We start from the raw sequence: 23,137 nt of genomic DNA on the forward strand, positions 1-23,137 counted from the left end.
AACAAGTTAGGCATAGTCTTTCCCTTTATAACATAAATTTGAATAAAAGCAATAGATACCTTCATCATCACAAGTCATATCAGTAAAAGTATTTCAGTATAATTGAAAACAATACGATTTTACTTTAAACAATATTCCGTCTTATATGCTGGGATCATATTATTGTTGCTTAGAAGGTGATATGTGTATGCTTATGTGACAGAGAGCATCTACTAAATAATGAATTATTTCTTCTTTAATATAAAGGGTGCATTCCATTCTTATTATTCAAAGTGAAATATGCAGTTTAAAATCTGGTAACTATCTCCAATTCATTTCTCTTTGTTTAGCTTAGATACATTTTTCATCTATAATATTCTCGTTATCTTTAAATCTATTATCAATACTGAAAGTACAGTAAGTTTATATAACCTGTTTGTCTTGGTTCAGAATCTACACAGCAATAATGTACATTAAGCAATTTGCTTATGGATAAAGATAGTATGGAAAATAAGGAATAGCCATTTTCAAATACAGACAAGAAAGGGAGAGAATGCAATAACAAATTCAACATATATCCTACAAAATTTAAGAAAAGTGAGGGAATGAGTGGGTAGGAGATGGATTGGTGAGAATGATGAAAGGGTGACATTGATGTAGATGCATAGTATTCATAAACTGCTTTGTTGAATGGCAACGCCTTTGCACAACAACCTTAAGATAATAAAAATATTAAAATAAAAAGATTAGTCATTTTGAATGACTACAAAGACTCTATTCCTGGTACCCAGAAGAATTGTGCCTTGAATATAATAGCAACTGCTGAATATCATGAACTTAGTGTATGGGTGATCCCCAATGTATGATAGTTTGCTTTACAACTTTTTAAACTTTATGGTGCATATTTAGTAAACATATTTTGGATTCTGAATTTGACCTTTCTGAAATATGGTCATTTCTCATGATACTGGGAAGAGTCAGCAAGCGAAGCTCCCAGTTAGCTACACCAATACAAGGGAGAATCACTGACAGTCTATAGTATACTGTATTAGTAACCTGGGATCCTGAGTATCTCAGGAATCATAAGTGAGTTTTGGACATACAACATTTCAACTACAAGATGATTGAGAGCCAAGCTCTTGCAGAAGTGAATTACTTAGGAACTTCTTTATGTATGGATTCTCCTGAGAAAATAATGTGTATAACACTCCTTTCTCATAGACCCAAAGAAATAAAACAACATATTATGGCTGCATATCGTGTATAGTACTTATAATTCTTAACTCTTTAAGTTCAATAATGCTATTGGTACAAATATTTGCTTGTCTCTTACTTTTTTTCTTATCCTTCACTCTCCTCTGAATGTGGATCTACAGATATCTTATCTAAATGTTCTAGATGTCCATTTTCATGTATGAAATTCTTAGTATTTCTGAACCTTCCATGTAGTACACAGATTTTCAATTCTGCCTCTTGTCTCTCAGTTAATTGGCTTTGGGAAAGTGGTATTTGAATGCAATGCTCATTTAAGGGGCTGGGAATGTGGCTTAGTGGTTGAGTGCTTGCCTACATCCATAAAACCCTGGGTTCGTTTCCCCAGTACCACATAAACAGGAAAAGCCAGAAGTGGCGTTGTGGCTCAAGTTGTAAAGTGCTAGCCTTGACCAAAAAGAAGCTGAGGGACAGTGCTAGCACCCTGAATTCAAGCCTCGGGACTGGCAAAAAAAATAATGAATTAGTTAAAGTCTAGATAAATTATTGGCAAGAAAAAATATTTGAGATACTTAAACCAATAGACACATCCACTTTTTGTTTTGCAGTATTTTAGTTACATTAAATGGTTTAAGAGGTCTCTAAGAATTATACAATACGTTTGAATAGAACATTTTAATTTTACTTGCACCTGCCAGGTTTCCTCAGATTGACTAAGAGAACTAAGTAGCTAAAAGAATAAATGCTGATGATAAGGAACAAGCAAGCCAATCAGAAACCTCTTTAAAGGAAGTTTACAAAGTCTAAATTCACAAGAATGCAGTGCAAATCCTATGATTTAAAACTAATCCCATGCTCTTTTAGATATGTAGAACATCTAGAAGATTGTGTCTTCTTCTAGTAGGACCATAATACAGAGGATCAGATGCAGTATCCCATATGAAGAGTAACATGGGAATACTCTACAGGTAAGGACAACTGAGAGAGTGAAGTGAAAATATTTTTATTGCATATCCCGGTCAGATGGAACTTGGTTGAGAAGAAAAAAGATAAGATGGACTGCTTTTACTCAACGAAAGAAAATTTGTCTGTGTATGGAAGATGCTGCCTTTGTAAGGTAGTGAGCTCTTTGCCATTGATATTGTTCATGGAGAACATGGACTGTAATCTTTAAGAGGTATCACAGAATGAAATTGTGCATTCATTAAGAGGGGGCAGTACATGCTCTCCAAATGACCTCCAAAGTCACTTCTATAATTTTTCCATCAATAAATAGCAGGCCAACATTCCTGCGAGCCCCAGATAATAAAATCTCCTAAGGTATCATGTCACAGAATTTACAGATTAACACAAAATTGCTCTTAGGATCTATGCTGCTTATTGACAATTTTGTTTGATTATGCCCATGTAACAAAAACAAATTAAGCAGATGCACAAGTCAAAGTTCATGTATCTGGTAATTATGAAAAGCAACAGAATGCATATTCTAAGTTGAGATTAATAATTTAAGAAGGAATGATTTCACAAGCCACAAATTTTAATTTATCCAATTAATTGACAGTCAGGAAATGAAAATGACAAAAATTAGAATACATATTTTTATCATGTTTGCTTTTTGGATTATCCACAAACAGGGGGAATTTATACACTATGAATAATCTACTCAAAAAAATCTAGGAACTGAATTTTATTGATGAAATAGTAGCTCCCAACCCATATAAAATACTGAACTACTGACATTTATTATAAAATATATTTGACCTATTACAAAAATTATAGACAAGAAGATAGTTCAAGGATTAATGAAGGACAAGTTCTAGTACACTAACATTCATTATTTTATAGCTTGAAAAAGGTAAAATTCTAAGAACACCACTCCATAGTGTCTGTCTTGCTAGAATTGACTGTGACACTGCAATTGCTAATTTTCATCTTGTTGTTTTCCTTCTTTTTGCCATACTATTGCTGTCAACACTTGCTGTTTGTAAAGAAAAGATAAACAGAGTTCTAATGCTAATCCTGTTTATTTCAGCATATCCTTAATTCTAAAGATACGTTATATCCACTTTACAACTTTGGGGGGGTGGGGATGGGGGAAGGTGGGGGAAGTATAGGAAGGGATGGGAAGGGGAAACAAAGAGGAGGCAACAATGTTTGATAAGAAATGTACTTGTTTTCTTGCCCATATAATTGTAACTCCTTTGTATGGTATTCTCACAATTAAAAAAAAAAGATACATTAACCCTCAACATTGGCCTGAAGAAGCCATTTGTTATTTTAAAACAATGAATACCAAAACAGCAGAAATACACTTAAGTGTGATTGCCCTTTCAGCTTTATTAATTTGGGAAAAATAACAGGGTAATTTATTTGGTTTGCACTTGTCAAGAGTACCAGCTTTACTAATGCAATTTACACTAACCAGGAGAACCTCCCTCAGGCTAAGGTTGAACTTCAACCTACTGTTGAACGTACTGAAACAAACACAAGTCACTAAGAATTTTATTTCTTTTTTAAAATAATTTTTATTATTATCTTTAAGTATTAGCTCCCATTTAACAACACAGTTTATGAATACAATATATTTTGATCAATGTCACTTCTTTCAACATTGTCACCCATCCTTCCCCTACTCATGCCATCCCTCCATCTTCTGAATTTTATAGGACATACATTGGATTCTTATCTGCATTTACCCCCTCTTCTCCTCTTCATTGTTTGCCCCCTTTCCCCTTCATACATCAACAGAAAAAACTAAGGCCAAGGACCTGCTATCTTTTAAGAAAATCCCTTCTGAAATCCACATAGATGGCCTACCACACTACAAAAGCTCCAAGCTGAAACCAAAGAAAGACTAATAAATAACACTATATATTTGATCATCATCAGTCTGATTAAGGACCCAAGTATTATTATCTCAAATATTTTGTCTTTAAGATAATCTACTTTTCCCATATCACATCATAACAAAATTTTACTCTCTATACTGCATAAAAACCTTAATATTTGTGAAAAACCAGTCACAAACAAGTGTTGAAACATTTTGACTGTCACTGAGGCTCTAAGAAAAAAGAAAAAAAAACAAACTTGGACTTTAAATCCACATGGAAAAAAAAACAGCTTCGTTGCTTACTGTTTGCAGTCAATAAAATGCTTTGAAGTTAACTGCTTTCTGTCTATAGCATCATTGAGAAATTACAATTAAGCTGAACCTACACTGGGTTTAGAAAGGACTATAAGAAGCTTTTAGACTTTTTCCATACTTGCACAGTTCCTACAATGCATTTTACTGCATTGATCATTTTAAAATTTTCATTTTAAAATTTCATTTAAAAATTTTCATTTTTTGAGAAAGTACTTATCTTCAATAAAAATCATGTAATCTATATTTGAAAAGTCACAATGCATACTGATAAAATATTACAAACCAATACTTAAGCTATGCAAGCATATAGAAAGATTTTATACCAAATAAAAAGAATTCTATATTCAAAATATTACTACAACGTTTTAAATGTTTTATAGGTAAAGTTCTCTAATAGACCACAATTTATTCAGGGGTCAGAATTTCTTCTATTTCAAAGTAAAGAGTTTAAACAAACATTTGTGTAAGCCAATTGTGAGAACAACTATGGTACTTGACCCAATAATTGAACCAAGTCTTTATCATTTTTGAAATTCTATGCTAAATTGTTATTTTGTGTGTAGATGGTTTGTGGAGCATAAGACAGTACCTGTAAGAATATATGCTAAATATGACATTTTTATTTCTGGCCATGTAAAACAGTGAACTGCATTTTAAAACAGGCTAAAAAGGTAATTTATTGAAAACTCTCATTTGAACTACCAAAGAGTCTTTTTCCTCCATTTAACATTTTCCTCTGTACAATTTATAAACATGAAATACTAGCATATTTATAAAGTTAAGGGCAATTAAATAATATAGACTGTTGCCAGTCAAAATAGCCCAGCTTATTCTTAGATTTACAAACATTATTTTTTCCATTCTACTTATGTGTACTATTGACAATCAATATTCAACACCACAAGAAAGATCTGTGTTGTTTTCTAGATTCTCACTTCTAAATCAGTTCACTCCATCATTAGGTCAAGGAAATGAGTATTGAAAAGGAAGTAAGTGATCCATTATAAATATATCAAATTATATTTTGATCTGTGGCTAGTATGAATTTTATTAATATATAGGCATATTTTAACCATGTAAAAACTAGCAAATAAGCTATAATAGCAGTTGTAATTTGGATTGTCTGGACAGCAAAATCGAGTAAGAATACTCTAAGTACTAATAATCATTATTTACTATAACCCACTGATCTCAATAGGTTTTGTTCATGGTAAAGTTGTTCATCGTAATGATAATTTTGGGTAAATCTTTGGCCATTTCTCATGAGCTAAGATTCATAAAATCAGCAATTCACACAACTTTGTCAACTAATTTGAATCTCTAATAACATGACTACCCCATGAACTTGTCACCTCCATTCATTTGTGCTTTTTACAAATAGAGCTTTTGAAAAGTAAATACAGATGATTTTTCAAACATATCTTAAATTATTTTACTTCATGAACAAAAGACCTTAATACCTAAACAGATACAGTAACCTAGTTCATAAAAATGGATATTAAAAATAATCGAAAATGATTCTAAAATATTGTCATTTTTAAGTGCTTTCCAGGGAATCACTTTTGTTGGAAAGAAAGCATAACTGCACTTTCTCAACCACTGAAAGCTAGCCTTTCAGAAAACCCAACTCAGCACTGTGCATATGGATCCCACAATAAAACAAAAACTAAATTAAAAATGGCAATGAACCAGAGTTCTAAACACAAAATTAAGAAGAACCTTCTACATCTCTGCTAATGTAAACTGTTTTACAGGAAATGCTCACAGTTAAAAACATTTTTCTTACTCAAAAGCTTTTCTTTTACTACAGTTTTTTTTAAAGGTCCAGCTTTCTTCCAAAAGAAAAAGAATTGTAAATAACACTTTCAAAGACCATTTGTATTATATTTCCTGGATTTTTGTTTTAAGAGCATTACAAATTGTAAAAAAATACTTTGATTTTTCTTCAAAAATTTTAAAGACTTCCCAACACATTTCAGCACACATTTGCTTAAAATATATTAGAAATATATTAAAATATATTAGAAATATATATATAGAATATTCTTTTCAATCCCATATATAAATAACTGCTCACAAAAATACCAGCTACACAAATTTGAATTTTTACTTAGAACTTGAATGATAAGAGTGAGAGAGATGTAAAGTCAAGTTCATTAATGTTTACTCACAAGCCTAAAAGCTTTGATTGAAAGATTCATTTTTCTTATTAATGTGTTAACTCGGAATGTTTCAAACTCACTAAAAATAGTATAAAAAGCATTTCTATTACAATACACTAACATCAATTATCATCAGACTTAAAATCATTAAACAAAATAAATCATAAGTGTTTTATACATTAAAAAAATTCCAAAAGTAAGTCCATGCTAAAATAAAAGTTTCTCTATGGCATCCTTTACCTATACCTTCACATCAGTAAGTAAATTAGCATCAAGCACTCACTGTAAGAGAATATAAACAAAAACTCTAGGAAAACAAAACAAAGGTGAACTGTAAGCATACTAATTATCCTTAAATAGGCAATCTGAGGGATATTTTAAATCTTGTGAGTTCAGAGATGTTGTTGTTTGGGGTTTCCCCCACCCGTTTTACCACACCTTAGATTCATGAATGAAATCCCACGTTAATATCCTATTTTCTCTCACTTACATGTATGCTGGAGAAAGTGGAGTTGACCTGGATGTTTTAAGCACAGGAACAGGGAATTTCCAGATAGCAGGAGAGCTCGTTTTCCATTTCAATGGCATGTTGTCACCAGGGTACTACAATAACAGTAAACAGCGTTTCCATAACAGACTACCAACTAGGACTTCCATTCCACACTGTACTGACACAGCAGTGGCTGCCGCGGAGAACAAGCAAATGATTCAGCCAGTGCCCTTAAACCGATGCTTCTAATCTGGAAAATAAGACTGCAAGGTTCTTCTAAATCCTCCTGTCCCCTAAAGCAATATGATGATTCTATCCTTCCAACTCCACAATAGTGCCACCTCGTTAGGAAAGCATTGACTGCAGTATGTGTGTACGTACATTGTATGTATATGTGTGTGTGTACACACACACTAAATCTGCACCGTGCATACTACACAATGCACACTAAATCTGCACCGTGCATACTACACAATGCAGTTTTATTTAATAAAAGCAGCTGTTTTTTTTTTACAACTTGCAATTTCATTGTTCTTTTTTAACAGGGATACTGCAGCACTACACTATGTCTATTAATTAACCTCATTTCTGACCAATAGTAGCAGGAAAAAAAATACAGGAGTTTCATATGAAAATGAAACAACATACCTACTCAGAATACACTTGTCATCCTCTGAACATTCTTCTTTTGAGCTGCAACAATACAAATGGGATATAAACCTCAGCATAGCCTTAGGCCACAGCTAATAGAGATCAGTGACTAAATTCAGCAGTCTCCTTTCCTCTTGTGTAAGCTCTGGCCACACAATACAAGAATGCCATTATGGGAAAAGCCCGTTTAAAAAAAAAATGCCAGTCCCTCTGTTTTCCAGTTAGAAGAAAGGAAAATATAAGAGCAAATATAAACTGCTGCAGAACTCTGCTGGCTCTTCTAGTAGCTTCTGATTCAAGTTGCTCTCCTTTCCCTATTTTTATTCCCAAGCCGGGATGAGCAAAATCTCATAAATTTACAACATGCTGTGGTAACACGAATATCACTCTGTCTTCTGCAGCAGAGAAGTACAGAATACCATGCTCTTAATAGCAGTCCTCAGAGGGGCGCTATCAACAATCTAATTCAATATTGCCCTCCCCTTCTCTCCCCTCTTCCCTCTAGTTCACCTCCCTCCCTCCCTCCTCCCTTCACAGCCCAGAACAGCTCACAAACTGCCTAGAGGAAAGACCAACACTGCTAGCCAAGCAGGTGTCCAACAGAGACCACTCTACAGCTCAGCAGCAGTCCAGTAACCTGAGATTAGCAATTGTCAAAGAGGTTCAAAAATTAAAGCTGCTGTCAAAGGCAGCTTGAGGTATTTCACGAAAGCAATGGCAAACAAAGGGTTCATGTATATGATTTTAAACAATTGTCAGAAAATGCCATTGTTAATGCTCCCAAAAAGACAGCAGGCTTTTAAGTTTCTGTTTAACACACCAAAAGAAGCTCACAAATTTACTAGATCATTCTAAACAGGGGAAAATAGGTTAAAATTAGTATGACAATTTTTACTTCTGATATGGGCAAGTCACCATCACTAAATAGCTACATTTCCATTTAACTTCTATTTCTTCATAAAAACAGAATTATCTGCCTCCATCTATGCAAGTTTAGTAAAAGTAAATCACCACTGACACAAAACTCACTATCTTAAAAAAATTACAGCTATGACAAAGAGCTCATATTTACTACCACACCTGTATTCAAGCAATAAGCTTATGTTTCCAACTGAAACGGATGGTTTTCAGGTACACGTTTATAAGTTATTGGAAAATAATGTTTTAATAAGTAAATGTCTAATTAATAAATGTTTTATAGAGAAAAGCTACTTTCAAGCATTTAAATTCCAAAATACTCAATATATTAGAAATATAGCATGAAACGGCCTATGATAATCACAAATATATTGCTGTCAAAATGCAGATCAATATGGAAACAAAAAAGAATTTGCTATGAAACATAAATATAGATATATAGATATGTAGCACACATACATGATATATGAAGAGAAGATATTTGTTTTGAAGGACTGACTTGAAATACAGAAACTTCATAAATCCTGTTGATAGCAATCTTCACTATCTCACATACACATTTTATTCAATCTATCATTACAAATAAACCCCTGAAATGTAGTGAAGCAATCTAAATTGTTTTTCCAACTCCTCCCATATTTCTAACCCCACACAAAACTACCTCCTTTAAAGGAATCACAAAAAAGAATATTCGCCAATTCCTTCGTGACCCATGTATATTTAAAAAATTAATCCCTGACACTAATACAAATAAACTAAAGCAAATATTTTATATTAGAAGATAAATGACATAGAACTAAAAGATCCCAGGCACAATCATTAATGGTCAAAATATACACCACACACACACATTCACACACACACACACACACACACACACACACACGAAAGAGAGAGAGAGAGATGAAAGAGAAAGATAGAATAAAAAATGCTTAGAATGCCTCATTCCAGAATGTTTCAAGCAAATTTTCAAAATCTTAAGTATTTGCAAATATTTACAATATAAAACAATATTAGAAATATATTGCAAGGAAATGGTTTTCGGAAGAAAATTGAATTTTCAAGCTCATGAAAATTTTACAAGGCATTACTTGCCAATGTGATCTCATCATTTGAGAACAAAGTCACCCAGCCCTGTGTAAAATCATAGTGCTGAAGTCTTTGTGGCAATTTATCTGCTATGCGAATTGTTGAAAATTTCTCACAAGAAAACAAGGCTACAGTTTCCAAATTTCTAAGACACACTGTGAAAATCATTTGATTTTTATAAAAATTCAAAGATAATTCTTCATTGAAAATAAATTGATTTTTTAAAATAAACATATTCTTGCCTAATTTCATTAGGCTCCAAAAATGATTAATCTATATCCTTTACAGTCTCCAAAAAGTTTAATATTTGTTCAAAGTGAAAACAAAATACTTTCCTCCACCTTAGCTTCAATGTCCTTAAAGGCTCAAAAACCCCCAAAGAATTATATCTGATGTTGAACATTTACTTATATTCAGTTTTTAATTTTGCTTTAATAAGTTACTAATTCATTGGTAATTATCTCTCACTTGAAAACAACTATTATGCCAAAGGCTTTAAAGATGCCTTTAAGGTAGAAATATGGCCAATAAACTATAGTTCACACTATTTTCATTTCCTTAATAACATCTCTTATACTTTCAGAAATAAACTTCAACTAGATAAAATCACTCCAGTTACAAATTAGCAATATCCAAATTAATCAGATTTTAATCCCCTGGCAGAGATTCTAGTAGCAACCAAGGAGTATAATTATAATTGCCAGTATATTCTATAACTAAAAATGTTTTTATGTACATTAAAAAGGAAGGGCATGATTAAATATGTATCTTAAATACAATCAGCATCCCAAAACTTTAATTTTATAACTGGTAAATGCCATAACAATGACATATCATAGGAAACTGATTTCATTTATAGAATACTTGGTCTCTATTTCAGGTCACTGTATTAGACAGGACAGAAGGACAATATACCCAAAAGATATCCAAAGTAGTTTATAAACATCAATCACTTAAAAATACCTGTAAATGAGTATTTCAGAGATAAAATAATTGAAGGACAATGATGATATTTGGCGAAGGCCATGGAAAGAATAATTCTCAGCCAAATTGTACAATTCAGAGTTCTCTGACTCCAAACATAGGAAGAAAAGATTTTCAGAACTCTTAGAAATCATCTCACTGAGAACTCTCATTGTATAGATGAAAAGCACTGAAACCTAGAGATGTTCATTTATCCAGTGTCGTAGTGCTTGTTAGCAGTAGAACTAGTTTCCAACTCCTAGTCCAGGACTCTCTAGTATCAGTAAAGTCTCTCTTTAATCTGAACATTCCATAAGATAAATGTTCCTATATGAAGTGAACTGTGCTCTATACATATCTCAATGTATTCTAAAGAAACAAGGATATCTAAAACATATTACTCCTCCTACTAGATATACACTAACAAAAATACAAGATAGAAACACCAAAATGCAAAAATGAATGTATATACTACTTTCAAACCCTAATTTCAGAAAGTACAGAATGATTGTAAGAGAAGTAAGCAAAACTTAAACCATTAAGTATGGGAGAAAGTATAATCTGATTTTCTCTCAATGAAAATGCCCCTAAATAATCTTCTAGTAAAATTTAATTTCCTTACTGACTTCTATAGCCTGTTACTAGTATTATATCATTAAATGAATTGAGTAATCAGTTATACACATAATTTCTGTCTTCATTTTTTTCCTCATATGCCTGATGAACAGACCTTTGTTTTCGTTGTAAATTTTGGCTTATCCTGTTCAAGATTATTAGCATTAGCCCAGTTTGTATGAATGGGCACAATGTAATCTCCAGGTCTAAAAATGTCTCTTAAACTAATCTAGAATATAAACATCATTCATGTTGCACAGAAAAGGTGGCCAATCATGAGAAACTATAAGCGCTATTCTTCCAATTCTGATTCTTCCAATACTGATTCTTCCAGTCAGTAAAATTACTTGGATGGTAACCAAGTAGGACGATTAAATCTTTAACACACACAAAAAAATTCTAAGACACAGATACAATTGCTTAAAATATTAAGGGTTCCTTCTTCCAGGAAACCAAAACATTCACCTTTATGGCTACATACATTTTGTTTACCATTTATATATATTATGATTATATATATATGTGTGTGTGTGTGTGCCCTCTGTTTATGCAAAATCAAATGTAAAGTAAAGCATAAATTTCTTACTACATAACAACATAAAGCCCTGCTAACTTTAGAATGGAAAATCCCAAATGTTTCTCACAAAGAACCCCTTGGAAAGTTCTATACTGGAAATTTTCTTAACAGGTCTACATGTATCCTTTGTGTCCTACAAAGGATCCATAAAAACATACTCTATTGTTGTTATGACTATGACCTGAAAGAGTTTCTAGCTCTTCCATAATGCAAATGAACATAATGCTACAACTGTGATTATCAATAGAGAATTCTTCATTCCATGAATTATAAGTAATGTGAAGGGCAGGACTTCTCCCATTTTTACAAACTAAAATGACCAGGAAGGGTACTAAATTGGGAAGGGACAGAACAGCAATATAACAGTGAGTAAAGAGGCAGAAACGTAAGTAAGGAATCAAAGAAGACAGGTAGTGAGTGAGGAGGAAGAAAAATTATTGGCTGAAAGGGAATGGAAAACCAGAATGGTAGTATTTCCTGCTATTTACAAAACATTTTAAAGTTGGCAGTCAAATGAAAGAAATTAACAGGAATATGGTAGAAGTTGGGATGAGTGTCAAAAATACAAAGATTAGATATAAAGCACAGTACAGGATCTAGTTGATGGGGATTCAAGGACTGGTAGACTCTGACTACTCATTCTCTTGTTGAAGCTGAAAATTGGGAGTAAATCTCAATAAGAAATTCAGAAGTTCTTGCCATTCTTTCTTTGTTCTGTTTTTGGGCAATATCTTTGTCCTTTTTGGTTTTTCTTTTCTCTTACCCTTGAATATCTTAAAAAATTCCCATATATTTAGTAATACTTTAAAGTCAAAACCAGAGCGTTTGTAAGGAAGGGATGATGGTACTTGAAGTCAATGGTTTTTAAATATATAATATTTACATACCTGCTTTGTACTACCATTTGAACATCTTTGGAATAAAAGCAGTCTAAACAGACCATTTAGAAGCATCAAATTGAGAAATTATATTCCATGCTCCAAAAATAAGCCATGCTAATGCCATACTTTGAGCTAAAACCATGTTAAATCAGATGCCTGAACCAAATTACCACTTTTCTTTTAATGAAGAATCCTTGACGCTGTGCCTCAACACATATAATCCTGACTACAGGGGCTGTACAGACAAGGAGGATTTCATTTCCTCGGGTTAGCCTGAGCAAAAAGTAAGATTTCCATCTCAATAGAAAACCTGGACAGTGGTGGCATATGCCTACGATTCCCAGTTATGCTGGAGTTACAGGTAGAATTACCATGGTTCCAAGCTAGCCCTGCTGAAAAACGCTAATTGGAGATAAAAGTCTTAAGGACTTTCCTGCTCAGGCTGGCTTTAAATCATGATCCTCACACTTCAGCTTCCTGTGTAGCTAGGATTACAGGCATGAGCCATCAGTGCCAGGCAACAATTTGTTAATTTTAAGCTACAAAATCCTTAAAATGAAAATATGTCCATTTTCTTATAGTTTGAACAATGGAATGTCCCACCACAGATTTGTGTGTTGTAGGCTTGGTCCCTAGCTCATGGTAACATTTAGGGAGGTGGTGGAAGCATTGGGAGGTGGGGCCTAGTTAGAAGAAGTGGTACCCTGCATCTTGTATATAAATTTATCTAATTTGGAGAGGGGAAGGAAAATTTTAAAAATGTTGAAACAAGAACACAGGACTACCTATTGCAACAATGATACTCACAAGACACTATGTTGGGAATGAACTTTACAACTTCTAGGGGGGAAGGAACGGGGGAGGTGGGGGAGAGAAGGGATAGTAGGAGAAAAACAAAGGAAAGGATAACAATGTTTGACATAAAATGTACTCATTACTTCACTCATGTAACTGTAATCCCTCTGTACAGAATCATTACAATAAAATAAAATTTTAAAAAAAGAAGTAGGTCACTGAAGTTATGTTTTGGAAAGATGCACCTTATCCAACCCTTCTTCCTCTCTCTTGATGTTTGTATCCTAGCCACCATGAAATAAGTAGGTTCTGCCACCCCTTCCCATTGCGGTGGTATCCTGCCTTGATTTAGGCCCAAAACAATGGATTCCCAACCTTGCTCTGAAACCTCTGAAAGTGCGAGCTCCAATGAACATTTCCTTTTAAGTTGTTTCACTCAGACATTTCCACAGGAATGAGAAACCAGACAACAGAGATATTATATGGTTAAAAAATAAGTGCATGTCAAAGAAAATTATCTAAAATACAGACTTATTTGCATTAATTGCTCTAATAAAAAAGTTTGCTCTCACCACAGATAATGATCATTTACTTGCTTAGTCATGTCTCAGCAACTTCCTAAGCTATCTCCTTAAAGTACTTTGTGCAAATAAAACAGCACACTCCTGTTAGCATTAGTGATATGTTTTACATCAAATTTGCAAAGTTAAAATGAGAGTGCATGTAAAATATACATTGCAAGCTAGGGATATGGCTCGGTAGTAGAACACTTACCTAGTATGCATAAGGTCATGAGTTCAAATTTTAAAATAATTAAAATAAGATAAACAATGCAAACAAACAGTTGAGAGTATGAAAAAATATATTCATACTTTCAAATAGTTGAAGTGCTTTGATTTAATTTTGGTAGCATCAAATATGGAAGTAAGACCACCAATGTTAAGTGAAGATAACAGACACCATAATCTTTACATTTATAAATTCTGCAATATTTTGGTAAGTGTGAACAATTTCTAATGTGTATTTATGATTTGAAAAACTTTTCAATAATAAAAAATTATGTGTCAAATCACAAATATATGGCAATTACAGAAATTCGGTATTTTCTATGTTGTACACTACTTTAAAAACACCTAATCTTTTATTAAAAACAGATTTCAAATAGTACTTTTCTTCAACATTCCAATTTAAGTTAACAAAATGCTACTTCTTTGAAAAATGCATTTATTTTCAAAGAGTTATTACATCCACATGTGAACCATCAGCATTATTGCCAAAAATGAAAATTACCTGGTTGTTTAGTCTCTTCCAATCTCCATTGGTAAGTCTAGGTTACAAATAGCAGTGAAGCCACAGTACAGTAATGAATTCTTCAAACTTTCTATGAAAAGGACCTATATACACAATTGCCTTAAAATTTTTGCCATATCCAATCATTAAAGTTTTAAATTTCCTACACATACAATCCACAAGAAGTAGTATCTAAATTTTTTTGCTAAAACTAAAACGTTTAATTTACATAATTACCTAACAAATGAGAAACTTTCATATTTCAAAGACAACTCAGTGTCAAACTGGAACCTAGGAATCCATTATGATAGACAAGGTTAGGTAGATATCTTAAGATCAGAGTTCATAATAATGGTATTTATCTAACCCATACTCAAGTTACTAAGCAATTCGGTCAACATTCACATTTTCATGAAAATATTTCATTTTCAAATTTGGAATTCTCCTTGGTTATTTTGAGTTCTCTAAAACAGGTAAAAGATATAGAAAAAGTTTTACTGAAAAAGTCTAAATTATAGGAGTGAGCTGAGTGGCATGTTATTTAAAATAGCTAAAAAATAAAATAAAATAGCTATGTCTACATAGATCCAGATGCATTGCACAGATAACCTGCTTTGTTAAATGGCAAAAAATGAAATACATAACCTAAAATTAATATAAGGGAATGGATGGGTTGGGAGGGATGGGTGAGAATGTTGAAAGGGGTGACATTGGTCAAGAAGTACTGAATTCATAAGCATCTTTGGTGAATGGCAACTCCTCTGTACAACTACTTAGGATTATAAAAATATTCTGGTGGCTCACACCTGCAATCCTAGCTACTCAGGAGGCTAAAATCTGAGGATCATGATTCAAAGTCAGCCTGGGCAAGAAAGTCCATAAGACTCTTATCTCCAATAAACTACTCAGAAAAAAAATCAGAAGTGACTCTGTGGCTCAAGTGGTAGAGTGCTAACCTTGAGCACAAAGAGAGTTCAAGCAACAGGACTGGCAAAAAAAAATTTCAAAAATAGATGAAAAAAGAAACAAAAAATAAAATAGCTATGCCTGCAAACAACAATTCAATTAAAATTCTGTGATGTAACATATCAGTAGTACATTATTAAAAAGTGTCCATCCATGTGTCATGACCTAACTACATCATTGTTTTGTTATTATGTCTAATATTATTATTTGGATTCAATGGTTTTCCAATTGATAAGCCATTTCTTTTCCTTTATCTCATGAAAAGGAAATTTTGAGTAGAAACAGAATTCATCTCCTAGGTTCACCCTAGGTTTAAGCTAAACGTGATTTAAACATGAGTTCCCTGACTACCTTTCTAAATTTGGCTGCTTCAACTATGATTTCATGTCTTCAAAACCAAATATGTGTTTTCAATAATCAGTTATTTCTCATGGATTTCTGAAGCTACCTTCAGTGAAATATATCTTCCCTTTGGCTAGTATATATTTATTCATTCATTTCTTATCTAGCTTGATCTAAGTAAGAGACACTGTTGAGCATTTTTATAAACCTTTCATTACAAGTTCTGGTTATTTTTTGTAACTTCTTATGATACTGTTCAGACATTATAAACAACAAATGCCAACCTTTGAGATTCCGCTTTCTAATGTATAGAACAACTAAACTTGTATCTCAAAAAGGACAAAGATGGAAGACTGAAGTTAACCTGAAAACAAAAAAACACTAACAAAGTTATTAACTAAGACCGTGCTTTCTTATTTGCCAATTAAAAATGCACGTTTCAACTGAGGCCTCTTTAGTATATTAAGCATAATGTAACACAAACTCTTACACATCACAAATACCAAAGTCAATCAATTCACTGGGCCTAGCCCAAAACACCTAGTGAGGAGGTGCATGCTAAATTAGTACAACCATCAGTAAGTACTGAAAACATATGATTCTCCTAGATATTACACATATAGAGAAGACTAGAGGAATAAGCTAAAGGTTGCTGCCAATGGGTTCAAGGAAGACTCCTACAGAATGAGTATGAAAGTAATAAAGACAGTAATGGTATAACATGGGCTAAAAAAATAAAAGCCTTTCAAATCCTAATATATAAATATATATATATATATATATATGAGAGAGAGAGAGAGAGAGAAAGAGAGAGAGGAGTACAGTATCTTGACTACAAGTTCCTCACAATCCAATCAGGCAGACTGAATACTCACATATGAGACACAAGTGTGAATAAATATAGTGATACAGTAAAACCTTAACTATATAAGCCTTTAGATAATGTTATTTTATAGACAAGTCTTTCAAAATTGTTCTAAAATAAAAAACACATGGAAAAAATTACCTATTAAAATATGGAAAATTATTTTCACCTTCTGGTGGAAATCTTCCTGCATTTTACCTTCTTCAAGTCTAAAAATGCACATAAGCCTTTCAAAAATAACACAATTTTAAAACTACGTATTAGCTACTATAATTATGTATCTGACAGATACCATCATGTACACAAATACTGCCTATCATTTTGCAGCTTCACCAGCCCAACCCCTTGTCCTTACCACTACCTTAGTTGATATGCTTTGACAGGAAACACAGAGTCCAGAGTCGTGGAAAGGAAAGGGGCTCTTTTCTTGCAACAGTCAAGAGAGACAAGTTTTATGCCTTTAAGGGAAATGTTTTCAAACATTAGTGTGCTAAGCATCACTTGAAAGTGACTAAAACATGGGAATCTGGAGGTGGGCACCCATACTCTGTTTTAAACAAGTATTCTGACATCACACCAGGTCTACTAGACTTGGAGAAACATGGTTTTCAAGTCAAGGTTATTAACTCCTACCCCAACTACAATAATATTTGTTCTCTCACTTCCTGGCCTTCCTTAGCATATCAACATTGGCTGCTCCTAACAGTTGTCTAGCCAAACTGTCCACAGTCATTATCTTGCCCTCCCACACTCCAAAGCCTTCCAAGTCTAGGAGAATCTGAAAGCAAGGTGTCCAACTGGCAAACAGATAGGCACACATAGGCAGACAGATACAGAGTGGGGAATTAGGAGGTACAAGAATTAGAAAAAATGTCCCCCACAGTATAACCCCTGCTTTCACTGTAAAAAAAAAAGAATTAGAAAAAATGTACTAACAAATAATAGTGATTGTGCAAAAAAAATGTAGTAACAAATCATATGGATTGTGCAATGGAGATGTAAAGGTTAAAAACTTGTTTCAAACTTTTTCCATTTGGGAAGAATGCAAAAGAAGATAGAGCAGGCACCTGTGATCTGGTTACAGCTCTGTCAATAATTAGCTTTAGGATCTCCAGTGTTACCTGTCTCATTTATAAATTAGGGGAAAATCTCCTTTGCTGTTCCTTCACTGCAATGAGATGAAAGCCAAATGAACATACATTTATGAAAATAGACTGGAAAATGTAATGCAAACTGGATTGTATAAGAATGTATGATATTTAAAATAAATTTTCTGATAAACACAATACCTGTGACATCACTAAAATTGTATTTGATAACTATCTTCTAGCCTAGGGTCTCTCATGAAAATAAATTCTCATTGAAAAGAAGGCAAAGGAAAATGCAGACCCTTGGACATACCCTGAAGTTGATTTTTTGAATATATCCTTGAAATCGGCTTGTTTTAAAGACAATTGCCTCCGTCTCCTGAAAGTGGAGTGCAAAAAAACAAAAACAAAAACACTGGTTAATTGTGGCTTTATTGCATTTAGTTCAAAATTTTCAAAGCATATCCTGGAAGTATTTTAGTTATAAATGAATAAAGCATAATTATAAATCCTGAACAAATGAAGCCACACAGAACAATTTAAAATGATGTAAATTAATTTTTAAAACCTTAGCTAGAAAATAAAATTTGATTTGTTTTTTAAATGCTCTCATAATATTTCAGAAACACTGAAATAAAGATTGACGTTAAGTACAACATTTATTTGTAGCTGATCTACAAGACTAAACTCATTAAATCTGGTCACAAAGAAACACTTGCCCAGTAAATATATACTCAGCATTTGGAATAATTTGTCATTTTCGAGCTTTTTAAGCCTAAAGGTCAATTCTTTGCTAATATACTGCTTTGCCATTAAAAACCTGAAAGCAAATGACACACATTATAAGCTTTCAGAGAACAGATGGCTAATGTTCTTCTAGGTTCACTTACTACTATTTTTTTTCATCCTGCTTATAATTAATAAAAACATATAAATAGGCACACTTGTAACCAAAAGAGTTGATTTTTGTTAGATTTTTGTGACATAGCTAGCTCCTTCAGGCTCATACACGAAAATAAACACTGGATAGACACAGTTCTAATACTGCCTTAGGAATGCAGTTTTAAAAATAGACTGCTACAAAAGCAATGCAGTATATTATATATGGACAACAGTCAACTCTGAAAAATATTCACAATATACTGGCAGATGTTTGAGGAGCTCTAGCACAGTATTTAATTAATTTACATTTATGGCATTTGTGCTGTTATTAGCTTATAGAAAGTAAACATTATCTAACGTTTTCCTCAAAATAAACTCTCAGATTTTTCCTGGGTCATCTCACAAACACTATTGCATTATTAAAGTCATAACTAAATCACTCGGAGCTTAATAGTATCTTTAAGAAGTCCTTGACAAAGACACCATTCAAAATGTTGTCCTAAATATGACTTTCTATGAAAAAATGTGGCTAGTAAGTATTTTATTTCTTCCCTACAAGAGTATATTCAAAGCAGCATGTCCTTAATGACAATACTATTTCAAAGTCTACTTTTAAAATGCTATACACACAAATATTATTATTCCACGATAAAAAGGTACAATATGTTAAATTCACATTTGTCATGTTCTAGCATTGAACTACACCAAGAAAATAACAATTATATTATTTTCTTGCTTTAAAATACATTAAAACATCTTTAAATACAGCTTATTTTATATTCCTATTAATATTATTCTTTTTCTTTGTGTAAGGAAGAAAAATCTGGTGTGCCACCTTCTGGTAACTGAGTGAAATTATTCATCTCTACACAAGTCACTATTCTTTATTTTAACTTTTTAAATATATATATTTCTTAACCTGCATTGCATTTAAGATATATAAATATGTTATAGTCCGAAGTCAAATAAAATCTCCTGAGAGATTTTATGCAAAAATCAAGCTTTTCACAAGCTCCCTATGATTTTTACATGGTTACCAATATGTCTCCTGAATTCTACAATACATATAAAATTGATTTTTGTATACCGCTTCACAGCCACAACAGAAAATAACAGGATTGCTATTTTAATGAATAAGTAACAGCAGTAAATAAAGGAAAAGAAAGGTCTCTTACCAATAAGCCCATTTTTCTCTTAAGGTTTGAACTCTCATCATTTGTCATGTTCTTGTGGATCCCTCTCTCATCAAATTCTCTGGAGTTTTAAAGTTAAGAGCTGTGATGCACAGCTCTGCTACATAGTAGCGCACCCCAGTGTATCTGCCTGGTATAGCACTTCAGACGCTGCTGGCAAAAGCACAAGCAGGCTTTACATATTCAAAACCTATGCACTGCACACCTTCTCCATAGGAAATTGGAGTCATTGTAGTTGACCTATTTATATTTCATATCTAAACTCCTGATCAGACATGAAAATGAGAAGCACATGAGTTTTGAGCTTCATTCTAGGAAGCTGAACGGGAACAAAGTGTTTTATTTTGAGAGCAAAGGTGGAGTGAGACAACAATTAACACCAGGAGGTCTGACTTAGGGGGAAGAAAACATAATTGCCTGAAAGTAACTTTATGTTCTGCAAAAGTCAATGTTTTGTGAATTGTCATATCTGAAATCTTCACTGGCTTTAACTCTCTCCTCTCTCTTGCCCTTAGCAGCCAGTCATTAACACTTACCTTAAAAAAAAAAAGTCTTCTTCCAAAAAAAATTAACCCCTTGTGATCTTCTACTGCAAAAAAGGCACATGTAACTGGTCTCTCTGCATTTCCTGTCTTCAATCTATAAATCACATTGTTCTTAGATCACTCTTTTAAAATTAAACTATATACAATGTAAACTAAATATTGCACTCAAAAATTACTTGTTTCCTTAATTAGCTATGCTAGGTACTACACTTGGTGATAGTCACAAAATTAGACACACTCTTACTCTCAAAAAGCTCCGGATGTGTGAGCTTATATACTCTAACAACAATAAATATTAGATAGAGTATTTAATAGTATAGTCTCAACTATTTTACAGTAGCCGAGACATAATGGAAATTCTTTTTCAGCTAAGTCTTAAGAATGGAGAATTCATCAGGTAGACCAGAAGAAAATAGTCTATAGGAATGTAGACATTTGTAATGTACTGTGAGCATCACCAAAGCATTCAATATGACTGAAAAGAGGCTTCATGGTATTGAGGGCAGTGAATTTTACAGTATGCAGAAGCCAGCACACAACAGGGAAGAGGTTGGACTTTTATCCTGTGGATTATGTGAAACCATTTGTTGAGTGAATGTAATCAATCAAATCATTAATCAAGAAACAAAGTCTAACACCTCATACACACAAACTTACCTATTCTTCCAGTTTGCTCCCACTGTAACCTAGAACACCAGCATCCATCTCACTTTTGTTCCAGAGGTCCTCCTCTAATGAAATTTTTCTCTGCTTCCTTTTTCTGAACTTAGCTCATCCTTCTAGGACCACCTCAAATTCCATTCTAAATCATCAGTGATATTTTCTATGGTAAACTAACCCTACAATTTTCTCTTAACACTTTTTCATTACACAGTGTGTTCTTCCCAAAGTTTAGCACATAATGTCCAAGAGATCTTGTAGCTCCTATGTCCATAATATGAAACAGGACGGTGGGGAAGTAACAATAAGGCAAAGGACAGAGATTGAGGGCAAGTGGGCCCCAGAAACTACCTTTCTAAGTTTAGTACCTTCTTTTACCACTCCCAGGCCTCAAAAAGAAAATATATGGAATGTTAAAAGGGCAGAATCTTTATTAAACAGCAACTTTGTGTTGCTGTGTAATGTTCCTGGATGTGTATATCACATGTCCAGTTGACAAACTCCAGAATTCAAATCAAGAATTAAGAATTATAAAACAAGGAAAACTGAAGGGAAGGGTTGGGTTTGGAAGGATGGGGGGAAATGATAAAAAAAAAAAGAATGATATTGCTCAAGATGTATTGTACTTGTATACTGAGATGTTGAATGGTAACCACTGTGTACAAGTACTTGATAACAATAACAAATACAATTTTAAAACACACTCCAGAGAATTGATGACAAATGGATGCCTATACAATCACTGAATGATGGAGTTATAGCCTCCAGAAAAATAAACCTGTAAGTTTACTTGTACTAAACCAAAAAAATAATTCATTTGAAGGTCCATACAATAAACACAAAGAATTCATGAAGACCACAAAAACAGATGGTAATGGGAGTCAGTGATCCATTGTAGGGATGAACTATTAACACAGAGTGTCTAAGTGTAAGAAGACAGTGTGATAAGCACTTTTTTAAAACAAGGGTTAATAGTGTTTGCTGAGAGATGAATCTAGGACAAGAGGAAGAAGCTGTATCAGAAGAACAGTTATTATTCTCACTGGATGGAATCACAGCCCATTACACTTAGTGTCAAATAGTAAGTACTCAAGCTTTGTTTGTTTTGGCATTTACTACTCAGCTTTGTCTCATCCTTTTTATGTATGCACAATCTCTTAGATTTATGCAATGATGCAAAAACCATTATGTTTTCATTTGTGTACACAATAAAAAATATTTTATCTTAGTCAACCATTTTTATGTTAAAGTGAATCAAGAGGAGTCTGCCAATAATTTCAAAGAGTAGTTAATAGTTGAAAGCATGTTCTCAATGACTTAAGATTTCCCAGATGAAAGAAAGCTGTTTATGCCTCCCTTTGTTTTTATTGAGTGCAAAATCTGACCAGTTCCCTTTCCACTAACTTGCAAAGAAAAAAATTCAGAACAAAAAAGAGGCAACTTTGGAGATGCGCCACATTTTCTCAAGTAATCTTCAAAAAAAGGCAGTAATTAGGAAGACATAAAAATGATTCAATTGACTAGTCTTCAGAAGATTTTTCTTAAATATGTATCAATTGTATCATAGCTTTAAAAACATTAAAATAATGTCTAGAAAACAGACCAATTACCAGATTATTTCCTTCAGGCATAAGAAGGAAAAAAAATTATAAGTATTTTGACCAGAATAGGTATTCTAGTCAAATTATTCAAATTTGCATGAATAATTTATCTCAAAGTTGTAAAAGGAAAGAAGGGGGTGGGGATATTACCACCAAGTCGAGAAGTGTCCCCTATTGTCTTAGTGACTGTATGACAGAGTCTACGTTAGTTCCATATAAGCAATTCAT

At 33.1% G+C, this 23,137-nt stretch overlaps 1 protein-coding gene across 3 annotated transcripts in view; it reads right to left on the reverse strand.

Annotated features, from left to right (window-relative positions):
• The window catches only part of Klhl13 (kelch-like family member 13), a 167,164-nt gene that overhangs the window by 52,588 nt on the left and 91,439 nt on the right, over nucleotides 1-23,137 (reverse strand). The window contains exon 1 of one of the 3 annotated variants that reach the window (XM_013019874.1): nucleotides 18,342-18,401. The exons of 1 other annotated variant lie outside the window; for it this stretch is intronic. Coding sequence is in view for 1 of the 2 variants with exons in the window: in XM_013019872.1 (XP_012875326.1) it covers nucleotides 6,989-7,086 (98 nt within the window). In the remaining variant the exon portion in view is untranslated. Of the gene's footprint in view, nucleotides 1-6,988; nucleotides 7,149-18,341; nucleotides 18,402-23,137 lie in introns of those variants that run through there. One more of the 3 variants, XM_013019872.1, reaches the window with a different exon arrangement.

The sequence above is a fragment of the Dipodomys ordii genome, unplaced genomic scaffold (assembly GCF_000151885.1).
Source record: "Dipodomys ordii isolate 6190 unplaced genomic scaffold, Dord_2.0 Scaffold47, whole genome shotgun sequence".
Taxonomy (NCBI): Eukaryota; Metazoa; Chordata; class Mammalia; order Rodentia; family Heteromyidae; genus Dipodomys; species Dipodomys ordii.